This window comes from Chinchilla lanigera, unplaced genomic scaffold, assembly GCF_000276665.1.
Source record: "Chinchilla lanigera isolate Chin_1 unplaced genomic scaffold, ChiLan1.0 scaffold00069, whole genome shotgun sequence".
Taxonomy (NCBI): Eukaryota; Metazoa; Chordata; class Mammalia; order Rodentia; family Chinchillidae; genus Chinchilla; species Chinchilla lanigera.
Genome location: NW_004955470.1, coordinates 6,874,849 through 6,886,758, shown reverse-complemented (window position 1 = coordinate 6,886,758; position 11,910 = coordinate 6,874,849). Strand labels below are relative to the sequence as shown.

Below are 11,910 nucleotides of genomic sequence, written 5' to 3'. Positions count from 1 at the left end.
CTTTTGCCGCTGAGCTAAATCCCCAGCCCCTTCGATCATCTTTAGAAACGCAGTTTCATCTGCTGCACAGGCTTCTGCCTCCACATAAGTAGAAGCTGCTCCTGACAGCTGTCCAGCCTGGACTCAAAACTCCTTGAGCAATTACATGTTACATTTCTTAAAAGGTTTCTCTCAAACACACCTAGAACTCACCATACCGAGGGAACTAGTCAGTGACGGGTGGCCCTCCCCTCTCAGCCTCGGGCGAGGGCAGGGCAGAGCGACCAGGCTCCAGGGTCACAGGATGCCGTCACCTTGTTCACTCACAAGCTCCCGCCCTGTGTCTCTAGAGGCGCTCTCTGGGATTTTCGAGGTCAGAGGGGAAGAGCCCCAGGCTCAAGGGGGAGGGGCCCAGCCTTCTCTGGGCATTCAGGGCCCCTGGGGAACACCCAGGCCTAACGCTGTGGGCAGGCGGCCAGGAAGTCGACTGCCAAGGTCTCCAGGGCAGGCTGGGAACTTGGATCCCTGATATAATGTAGACACTTATCCACAGCTGGTGTGTTGTACTGTCTAGGGAACCGCAGTGATAAGAAAAAATATCCTATGTGTTCCATACAAATGCAATTCTTAAAAGCATTTCAGGGCCGGGGAGATAGCTCAGTGGCACAGCACCTGCCTGTCAAGCACAAGGTCCTGAGTTTGATTCCTGGTACGCCCCCTCTTCAAGAAAAAACCAAAACCGAAAAAAACATTTCCAACCCACAGCTGGCCACATTCATGGATGCAAAAGCCAGAGGCCGTGCAGGGCTGGCTGGGACCTGCGCCCTTCTAGCCCTTTTCTCTTTGTGTTCCTCAAAGGCTCTTTTTGAAACCAGCTTCAAGCTGCTTTATGTTCTTAACACCTCTGTCATGGGGTGGAGGGGAGAAGGACTTTCCTCATTCACCCCGGAACTCGGGCCCCACGCAGGAGGTGACGACGACACGCTGGGCCTGTGGCCTCCCTCCCAAGCTCTGCTCGGCCACTAGGGACCACGGGGACCTTGTGCCACGGGCAGCCCGGCTTCCTCTGAACACCGCGTCCTCCGTGGACAGCAGGGGTTTTAAAAGCATGAGAAATAAAGGGAGGATGTGTTTGAGTTATTTGGAGGCAGCGTTTTAATTTTCTTCTCAAAACAGTGACAGGGAGGGCCGGGGGAGGGAAAGGAGATGAGGGAAAAATATGTAAGTAGGTCAGGGAAGCAGGAGCTCGCTAAGAAATATCCCGGCAGCTTGGGAGAGTTCACGGGGCCTGCAAAGGGGCTGGGTTGGAAACTCCAAAGAAACTTCGCCCTGGCTGGACAGGGCTGCGCCTGTACCTGGGCGGGGGCTGAGCTCGGGGGCTGGGCCAGGCCTGGGGCTCAGGGGGCTCTGAGCCGGCCGGCAACCCCGTGTGGTCGGGGCCCGGCCCCGTCTAGTACCTGACGACCGAGTGGGTGCACACGATGAACTCGGGCTTGGAGTTCCACTGGTGGTAGGTGATGTAGTAGTGGGTTTGCAGCCAGATCCACTGCTGCCCTTTGGTCAGAAACCGGTAGCAGCATGACTTCCCTTTGCCGAACTGCATCACTGCGGGCGGAAGACAGAGTCTGCATGTGACACACGCTAAGCCGCGCCGACTTCTCCCCGCGGCACGGCTGACTCCATGTTGGAAACGGCAGAGCCCGGGGCTGTGTGCTGTTAGAGCAATGGTGGACACCGATGCTTCTTTGCTGTGGCACCGGGGACTGAACCCGGGGCCTGGTGCGGGTCAGGCAAGCACACTAGCCCGACCAGCGCCCCCAGCCAAACACGACCGAATTCTTAACAGACAGAAGCACGAGCCGTGCACTTTCCAAACGCTCAGACGCTCAAAGAGATCTTCAAACAAGGGCAGATGTGGACAGCTGGGAGTTTAATGACAGAGGCCCTGGTTTTCTAAGGGCTCCTCCTCAGGCTGAGGGGTGCCGCTGCAGGGGTTCAGAAGGCAGAGAGAATCCGGACTCCGGGAGAAGTGGACCCGAAAGAGACCGGAGAGCTGGCAAGTGCTGGGTGGAGCCGGCTCCCGTCAGCACTCCGACTCCGTCCATACGGCTGTGGAAGAGTCTGGTTCAGACGCCTCCACCCCCGGGTCTCCCGAGGCTGCCCAGCTGACCACAGGCCCCAGGGCTGTGTGTGGCTTCTCTGGGGTGCCCTGATTTTTTTCCCTGAGTGTAATCCCTTGGCATGAGCGCTCTGCTCTGTAAAGAGTCAGACATAGCCATGGATTTAAAGCAGTTATGATTATTTTTTTGGTTTGGTTTTTTGAGACAGGGTTTTGCTCTGTAGTTCAGGTTAGTTTGAACTCACTATCTAGGCCAGGTTGGCCTCAAACTCACAGCGATCCTCCTGCCTGTCTCCTGAGTGTTGGGATTACAAATGTGCGTCACCATGCCCTGCCATAAAACAGGTGCGCTTTTTCAAACGTGAGTCCACACAAATCACTCAGAATTCTCGTGCCAGTGGGTATTCTGACTGTAGGCCTAGGGCCAGGGAGCTGACCTACAAGTCTAGCAGAGCCCTAGTGTCCACGCAGCTGGTCCCCAGACCACACTTGTAGGAGCGAGGGGTTAAGGTTTCAAAGATGAGCCTTACGTCCTGACCGCTGAGCCAGCTGCACCTCCAGCCCGTTCTCTTATCAACAAGGTCAGCAGACCGGAAGGTCCTAATGGGCTCTGAACAAAGCATTACCAGGGTCCAGGGTTTGAGGGCTGGGACCCAGAGCCCAGGGGTAGCACATACATTCTGGTTCAGAGCTAAGAGTCAGCATTGAAAATACAGCTTTTTGTTTGATTTTTTTTTTTTTTTTTTGAGACAGGGTCTCACTGTGCAGCCTATGCTGGCCTTGAACTCCTGCCTCAGGCTCCTGAGTGCTGGGGTTATAGGGGTGCAGCACCCTGCCTGGCTGAAGACATAGCTCTGAGTAGTTAATTCTTGACTCCCCTCTCGAGTAAGAACTGAAAAATGTGCCATTCTCGCTCCTCCACACCCTGAGCCCTGCGCCCCCTGCGTTTGGTAGCGTGTCCTCTTTTCTATGAGGGAGGCTTTCCCACCGCCGGTCCCGAGCCTCCAACACCCTATATACCCACAAAGCCTCCCGTTCCTGCACTTCCCAGCAGAGGTCGCTGCAGCAAAGCGCGAGTCACCGCCCGTGCCCATCAGTATCGCCTCGCGCAGAGGAGAACCGCGAGCTGGGAAACTGGCGCTGCGGGAGCCAGTCGTGGGGGCGCGTGGGAGCCGAAGAGGAAGAAGCTGAGCGCCTGGCCCGGCTTGTGCGCAGCGACCGCTGCCTGTCTGCTGGCTAAAGAACGGGCATGCAGATGCAGCGTTTTGTCATTTAAAATGCCCCATGTTGGGGCTGGGGATTTAGCTTAGCAGCAAAAGCGCCTGCCTGGCCAGCACAAGGTCGTGAGTTCGGTTCCCGGTACCAGAGAAAAACCAAAAAGACAAAACAAAACAAAACAAAAAAAAAAACAATAAAATGCCCCATGTGGCTTTACAAAGCATTCCAGCGTCGTCATGGTCATCGTTTCTCATTCGGATTAAGGAATGTCCACATGGATGACGCTAAGAGGGGGCTGGGGGCCGGGCAAAGTCAGTTCTAGGATACAGCAGGATGTTCACGCAGCCTGGACCTCCGCGCCCTGCCCAGGGCACTGTCCTGCCGAGGAAGCGGAGTCTCGGCTCAAGAAGAGACAGGCGAGGTGCAGTCCTTGGTGGCACAGAGCCTGGGGACACTGGGGCCGGCCCGGTGCCCGTGGTACTCACGGTGCTGGTGGCATCTGGCCAGGAGCTCCAGGTCGTCGATGTGGTAGTAGTCGTAGCCCGAGGTGCCCAGCACTTCAAAGGGCAGGTATCCTATGATCGGAGGGGCTCTGCAGGACAAAGGGGCCGGTCATCCGAGGAGTCCTGCAGGGCTCGCCGTGCCGGCTGTGGTATCACACACGGGGGACGGTCGTGTGGTTTGCAACCCACACAGAGGGCCTCAGCTCCCAAGAACCAGGGGAGGAAAACGCATCTCAGTGATCAGACCCGGAGAGACCATGTTTTCCAAAGGGCTCCACTTCGTAGGCTATTGGGACACTCCGCTCACTGGGGCCCAGTAAGAGCAAACTTATTTCTATTGAATCATTAAGAGCCGCTATGCAGGGGGCCAGCCCCATGGCCAAGTGCAAGGAAGGGTCGGGAGGGGAGATGTTCAGCTTTTCATCTGTGTTATAAAGGACAGAAGAGAGATGGGGCTAGAAGATAAAAGCAACTGGGAGAAGCCAGAGCAGAGACTGCTTTCCCACCTGCTTCTGCCTTTCTGGGGAGGGAGAGAGCCCCAGTGAGGATCACCCCAGAGATGCCTCAGGCCGGGCCCTAACCTGAACACAGAACCTGTGCAGAATAAGGCGGTACATGGGAGGGAACTGTTTCCCCTTGGCCAGGGACAACTGCTCCTACGCTAGGATGTCCTTCTGAGTCCCGGGCCAGGCCGGACTCTCCTCCCAGGGGAGCCTGGCTCCTATAAACAGCACTTGAAAAGAACCCAACCCAAATATGTTTTTCTTTTCACAAACCTGTGATCCAGAAATAAAAATTTCCATTCCAAGCTGTGCCTTGAAGTGAATTCCTCTAAAGGTTCATCAACGATGCACATTTCCTGTATTGGGAGGAGGAAAACATAATGTAGCTTTGGGGTGCCAGACGCTCACCCCAGTTAGTACGAAAGGAAGGGAACACTTGGTGGGGAACAGAAGCTAGAATCGTTCCCTGCCAGTCTCCCAGTTGCGTCGGACTGAAACGTCAGCTGTGGCTAATTTAGGTATTAGCTGATACTAAATTTATTTCCCAAGCTGGGGGAAGATACCTAGGAGCCAGAATGTCACACTGCTCCCTTCCCATTTTCTGGGAGTGTGGCACACAGGAAACAGCTTTTCATCTGAATGCGAATCACTCATTTAACTCCATCCACACTCACGCCAGGGACAAAAGCAAGTATAGATGAGGGGAGACAAGGAATGCTCTGCTTTTTGGCGTTCAGGGCTCACTCATGCCCCCGCTGTGTGCCAGAGGTGGGAGGAGGGACAGCACTGTCCTCCAGCACTGCTGCAGGCTGAGCTGCCTTCACACAAGAGAACTTACAGGAAACTCAGGTATGGGACAGGGCAGGGGTGGCTGGCGCAGGAACTGAACACTGTGTATTTTACAGACAACTTCAGAGCAACATAATTCTGTCCCATGACAGACAACGAACGGCACAGAGCCAAAGCTGACTCCCAGCAGCGACTCCTCGGCCGGGGACGCACCTTTAAGAACTGCGGTGTTGCCAGCCGGACGGTGGCGATGAAGCAGACCTCCTCTCCTAGTGGCACCCGGCAAGGTCTCGAAAGGGTGTTGTCAAAGCCGTTACAAGACGGGCTAGGCACTGGGGGCGGGGGATACACAGGTTAGACCTAGAAGGTGACAGCAGCTGTCAATTCCTCCTTTTATGGTGACAAGCCAGGCTTCCAGAACTTCATGGACACTATGTGATCAAACGCATGGCATGTTTAGATTTCTAAAAATATTTATTATGGTCAAAGGCACATTGCTATGAATCCTGCTCATAATACTCTCCCTTGCCTTGAACACACTGATCCCATGGGTCTGGCCACCTTCTGAAACAGCTCTGGAGTCCTCTTTCCTGAGTGTCTTTACAAGGTGTGATAAAGAACGCAGTGAGTGCTGCTGACGCATGCCATCCAACAGAAAGGCACCTTGTGCAAACACGAGGCCGTGTCCTCGCCCACCTTATTCATTTCATTTGGCACTGTGGGACTTCCGGCTCCTCCCCAAAGTCAGAATGACTGTGGAAGGTCCACATGTTTTGAATTGATTCAGAACATTAAGGCAGCCATGACAGTACAGTGAAAGAAACTCACAAAAGAGCATTCCCAGAACTGCTTCTGAAAGTGGCAAGAAGGAGGGGATAAGTGTGTATGAAGCGAGGGGGCATATTTTGAGGAGGATTAATGGTAATGTAAAAATTTTTTTAAATGTAAACATTTAGTGCATTTTTAAAATTCCATTCTGCATATTAACTCACTTTATTCTTACAATAACTGGCCAAGGTAGGTACTCCTGTTGTTCCCCATTGCACAGATGGGGAAAAAGAGGCACAGGGGGCTGAAATCACTTGCACAAGGCCCAGTAGCTTGTGAGAGGCAGAGTGGGGAGTTGAGTCCATGCTGGTAGCCACTGGGCCGCACTGCCTCTCCCTCTGGCAGCCTCTAGCCCCTGGCTTCCAGAGCGGGGAGGAATACTTTGCAGGATGAGCTAATAGCCCGCTGTGCAGGACGGGCCTGAGGACTCAGCTGGGCTGCTGTCCTAAGCGTGAGCCCCACAGTCACACGGTGCCTGGGATGTCAGGGTCCCAGGGAAGCAGTCTTGGCCCGGACACCCCTCCCCTTGGCTCTGGTTTGGCACACTCGGGGCTGCCTGGCTTCTGCCCTGAAACTTGGCCTCCAGAGCCCAGGCTGATGGGGGGGCTGGGCTGTTGAGAAGGTGGCCTCAGGATTCAGGGTGCTGGAGCTTGGATATAAAACATCCCCAAGGCCTGTGTGATGCAGACTTAGTTTCTGGCTTGGCATTCTACGGAGGTGTGAGAAGCTTGAAGCGCTGGACCACAGGGGAGGTTTCAGGCCACCGGGGTGTTGCCTCTCGGCAGCCCTTATCTCCCCTGCTCTCTCTTTCACCTCCAGCCATAAAGGGACCACTGTGCTCTACCGGGCACTCTCTGCCACAGTGCATGGCCTTAAGGGGCCCAGGGCAATGGACCAGGGATGGAAGCCACTGTGAGCCCAAATAAAACTTTCTCCTTTTTAAGTTGGTTATCAATGGCATTTTGTTATAGTGACGAGAACCAGGCTAAGACCTAGGGTCATCCTGAGAGGTCCATGGTGTCCATGATCACACAGTGACCAAATCTGTTCCCGTGTGACTTCCTGTGTTTCCTTACAAGTCTGGGAAGGCTTGATGGCCAGCATGTTAAACCTGAGGAAACGGAGGCCAAGGGAGCGTCTCACGATGAACGAAGGTCACTCAGAGTGGAAACAATAGAGCAGGCATACAGTGACCGTGGAGAACTGACTGGCCTGGGGGGGTGATCAGAAAAATTCTGCTATCTTTAGGTGGAACTTAGTAGGGAGGGAAAAAAGCCCATGACTCTGCACATGCGTGGAACTCTTCTGTCTCACTCTGCGCATGCTCCTGGGCCCTGGGCCCTGGCTGCCTGTGTCCACCCGGCTTGGCCGTGCCAGAAACCCAGAGGCAAGGCCCAAACACAGCATTTTCCAACCCTCTGCAGGCCACTAGGAGTCCACACCACCTTCTCTTTCTAAATGTGGTTGGTTACAGTGGGCCTTTCATTTCCAGGGGCTCTGAGTCTGCAGATGACGCCAGTTGCAGATGGGAAATATTTGAAAAAAGGAAACTGTACAGGTTTTTTTTTTCTCTCATCATTATTCCCTAAACAACAGTACAATGACATAGCACCTGCACTGTCTGATAAGTAATCTAGAGGTGATTTAAGGAATATGGGAGTTTCTATGACATATTATGCATTTATAGAAGGGACTTGATCATGCTGGTACTTCGGTCTCTCCAGGGGTCTTGGAACCCATTCCCCCGTAGACTCTGTAGCCTGTACACTCTCCACTTGCAGACTTAAATGCAATTATGTTTTCCAGTCTGGAGCACCAGAAAACTAAATGCATTATAAGATCGAGTCTGCAAGACTGCCTTTGTATTTCAGCTTTCCGATCTTTTTGTTTTATATATTTACAGGTCCCCAAACGATTCCATAATGTGATCTTCTCTCTGCTAAATTCAGCGGACCACACATATTCTCTGAATTCATTCACACAAATGCCAATAAGTGTTTCCAAACATGAATATAAAGTGGGTAAAATAAAAAAAATAGTGGCCTCTAGAGAGTTTACATCTGTTGTACATTGGCTCAGGCTGCTGCAGACTAATTTGTAGGGTGAGCCAGGACATTTATCAAGGGGAAGGAAAACAATTCCACATAAGGGAAGGGCCTGCAGATGTGAACATCTGTGTCATAAAAAAAGCCATTTAAAAATTTCCCAGATGTGAATCCCTTCTGCTTAAATCTAAGAGACATTACCCAGCCAGATAATGATCTCATAAAAGTCTCCTGACAATTCTGGAATACCAAGACCTTCCAAGCAGACTTCTGAAGACTTCGTGGGAATTTAAGAGAAAGCCTCCAACTGTCTCTGCACCTCTCTGGAGTGATCCTTTGACCACCACGCCCAGGCGCTCTGTTTCCGGGGCTACCTCCGGCTTTAGTGCGGGAAAATGATGATGAAGTGGGGAACAGGCTGCCTCTTGTTCCTGCTCCAGGGGTGCAGAGACAGGGCCACGGTCACTTTGTGGATGTTTTCCACAGCTTACTCTCGGCCTGGCTGCCTCCCGACGTCATTTTCTCTGCTCTTTTATAACTTCAAAGTCTTTGAAGATGAAAATGCACCCGCAGAAGGGAGGTTTCCTAATTGCTTGAAGCCTGCACTTGATCAGCTAGATGTTTCTCAGATGGGCCCACAACCGAGCAACTTCTCCTCCAATGGAAGAGGTTTTCACATCTGAGGGGCCAATTGGGGTGGGAGATAGTAAACCAAGGGTGAATGTTTCAACAGAGGCCTCTGGGTGAACCAAGGGGAGGGAGCCGTGCTAAACATTTGGCCAGCTGCCTCTGAAACGACTTTACCCACAGCATGAGTGTCGCTGCCTGTTCCAGAGTTGATAGCACAGGGAGCAGACCGCTCCTGAGACTTCATCGTCCTATTTAGCACTTGGAATAACTCTCTGGCACTTTGTATCCCGAGGTAGTTTAAAGCCATTAATTAAAGATTCAATTAGCAGTTTCAGTTTAAGTAACAGAAAAATGTATATCTATTGCTCCTGGCATCCTTGGCCTCTCTGAAGGATTTACCGCTCGCTGGAGGCGCAGACGGTGAGCTCCATCCCCGACCACTCCTGACACACAGGAAAGGGATTCTTGCTGGCCACATTTCTCCCATGGCGTCTCCTTACTCAAAGTTGATCTCACTCTTGCTAAAAGCTAAATAGGTCGCCTTCTCCGTGATGGGAGGGACTGGGTGAGGCTCTCTGTTTCCAGCTCTGAGCAGCTGGACTGCAGGTACTCAGCATGGGCCTGTTGGGTGAATCTCTCACAAGAGGACTTTCTGTTTTGTGTCCAAGCATGGCATGAGGCTCAGCTCAAAGAGACACTTCCGACGCTTGTGCTTGTGACCTCAAAACGGTCAGTTCTCTTGTGTGGCATGAGCTGGTCCCACTGCAGAGCACGGTTCTGGTACCCCTGGCACTTCTGCCTCAACTGCCCTGGTCAGGAGGAGGCTGGGGCAAGGCAGCTGTAGGACCTGCACCCCACAATCCCCACTCTGCTATGGAAACAGTGTAAGAGCCTAATGTGGGCTCTTGTGTGGATAGGGGCGGTGTCTTAGTTATTTTTCTTCTGGCTGAGACAAAATGCCCCACGCCCAAAGTTTAGGAGGAAAGGTTTATTCCAGCTCAGTTTGCAGAGGTTTCAGCCCATAGTCCACTGGCTCCAAGGCAGGGTGGCACAGCGGAGGAGAAACAGTCCAGGGAAGGCAGGCAGAAGGCAGCAAGCAGGAGAAGCAGCAGCAGAAGCAGCAGTCTGGCTGCTTTCTGTCCCTTTATATTCCATGCAGGATATAAGCCTATTGATTGATGCCACTCACAGTCATGGTGGGGCTTCCTTTATCCAGACCTTTAATCCCAGCATCACACCCTTAATCCATATTCTCACACACCTCAATCCATCCACCTTCGGGAATCTCCCCACCTGGGAGTGCATGACATTTTGGGGGAACATCTAGATACAAGCCGTAACAGGCTTCATATTAAAATATCCCACAGATTTTCAAGTCCTGAACTTTTCATGACAGTCTCTAATTCCAGACACCCTGAAAGAGTTTTTCTTTGGGCTGGTGTCCTTGGGCTTCCAAAAATCAGGATCCCAAGGTTCTCCAGAGACCCAGGATGACTAATGTCTGTTTCATGTGATGCACCTGAGAGGCTGGCTTCCAATTCTGTCTCTCGACAAAGATCAGCCCCCAGTCAGTCCTGATGGGGGCATGAGATGACTACAGGGGCAGGGACATCTCCATGGTGAAAGAGGTCTCCATTCAAAAGGGGTCAGAAAGAAGGAAGAAACAGAGGCCGTAACTGCAAACATTAGTTAACAGCAAAGCACAAAGAGACGCTGAGACAGAGCTATTGGCTCTGTCCCACCAGCTCCAGTCCTGGTCATCAGATAATTAAGTGTTCTCATCAGAGATGGCCCACTGATGACAAGGGAGTTGCAACAGCTACGGAAAAAACACACAAATGAGCTGCAAAAGCGAGAGCTTTCTTGGCACTTTCTTTGGAAAAGGGAACCACAAAGCTGACAGGTGTCTGGAAAAGCTGGAATAATCATGCAGAACTTTACTCGGAGGAAGGAAGTTCCTAAACTCCAACTGCCATAGCATCAAACACACTGGAGCTTGAGTTTTGCGATGTTGAAGGGAAAATGATTTTCTGCATATGCGGGGGAGTCATCCTGCATTAATGAAGTGCTAATTTCAGCCTCTTTGCCTGGGATTCTTCCTGGCCTGGTCACTGCCTTCCTCGTGCAGGGGATGCTTAGCTCTTCCTTCCTTCCTGCCACCTCAGTTTAGCAGAGGGGAGCCACGTGGGAGACAGGGTGGGAGCCACACCAGAAGGCTGTGGGTTTGTACTTTGCTGTATTGAACAAAAAATTACTCTCAAGGGAAGCTACATATCTTACAGTTCCTCTTCCTCCTGACATGCACTGAGTCTTATTTTGTTTTTTGAAGCAGGGTCTTGCTATGGAGCTTGGGTTAGCCTTGAACTCACTATGTAGCCTAGGCTGGACCTGGACTCACAGCAATGGATTGCAGGCATGATTGCATCCCTGGCTTCACTCACTGAGCATTTGTAATGGCACTGAGGATTACAACGGCATTGTCAATGTGCCCACAGAGGGTTGGTGTGCACAGGGTCAAATCACTGGTATGCGAGCAAGGCAAACTTCCTAGAGGCCCTCATGTCATCTCTCAGTTGAGCATCTCCTGTGTGCTTTCATTACAGTTATGGGACAGAAGCAAGTAGAAAGATGTCACTGACATGTGTGCAACCAGCCCTCATTGTTCCATTTGAATGCAGACCTTCAGTGGCTGCACAGGGCGAAGTTGCCCTTGGGTAAGAAGTGTTCCCTATCCTAATCTGAGGCCTGTGCAATCTACTCTAGCAGCAGTGACCCATATCAGGCAGGGCGTGCTGTGGTAGGCTGTGTGGAGGGAACACTGTGTGCAAGGAACACTGTGTGGAGGGAATACTGTGTGGAGGGAACATTGTGTGGAGGGGACGCTGTGTGGAGGAACACTGTGGAGGGAACACTGTGTGGAGGGAACACTGTGTGGAGGCAACACTGTGTGGAGGGGATACTATGTGGAGGGAACACTGTGTGGAGGAAACATCATGTGGAGGGAACACTGTGTGGAGGGAACACTGTGTGGAGGGAACATTGTGTGGAGGGAACACTGTGTGGAGGGAACATTGTGTGGAAGGAACGCTGTGTGGAGGGAATGCTGTGTGGAGGAACACTGTGTGGAGGGAACATTGTGTGGAAGGAACGCTGTGTGGAGGGGACGCTGTGTGGAGGGAACGCTGTGTGGAGGGAACATCATGTGGAGGGAACACTGTGTGGAGGGGACGCTGTGTGGAGGGAACACTGTGTGGAGGGAACACTGTGTGGAAGGAACGCTGTGTGGAGGGGATGCT

At 52.3% G+C, this 11,910-nt stretch overlaps 1 protein-coding gene across 1 annotated transcript in view; it reads right to left on the bottom strand.

Annotated features, from left to right (window-relative positions):
• Npas2 (neuronal PAS domain protein 2) overlaps positions 1–11,910 on the bottom strand; it is a gene marked incomplete in the record, with an annotated part of 80,274 nt that overhangs the window by 20,056 nt on the left and 48,308 nt on the right. The window contains 4 exon segments of the mRNA XM_013522756.1: positions 1,437–1,584; positions 3,802–3,908; positions 4,596–4,678; positions 5,325–5,443. Of these exon segments, the coding sequence (XP_013378210.1) occupies positions 1,437–1,584; positions 3,802–3,908; positions 4,596–4,678; positions 5,325–5,443 (457 nt within the window).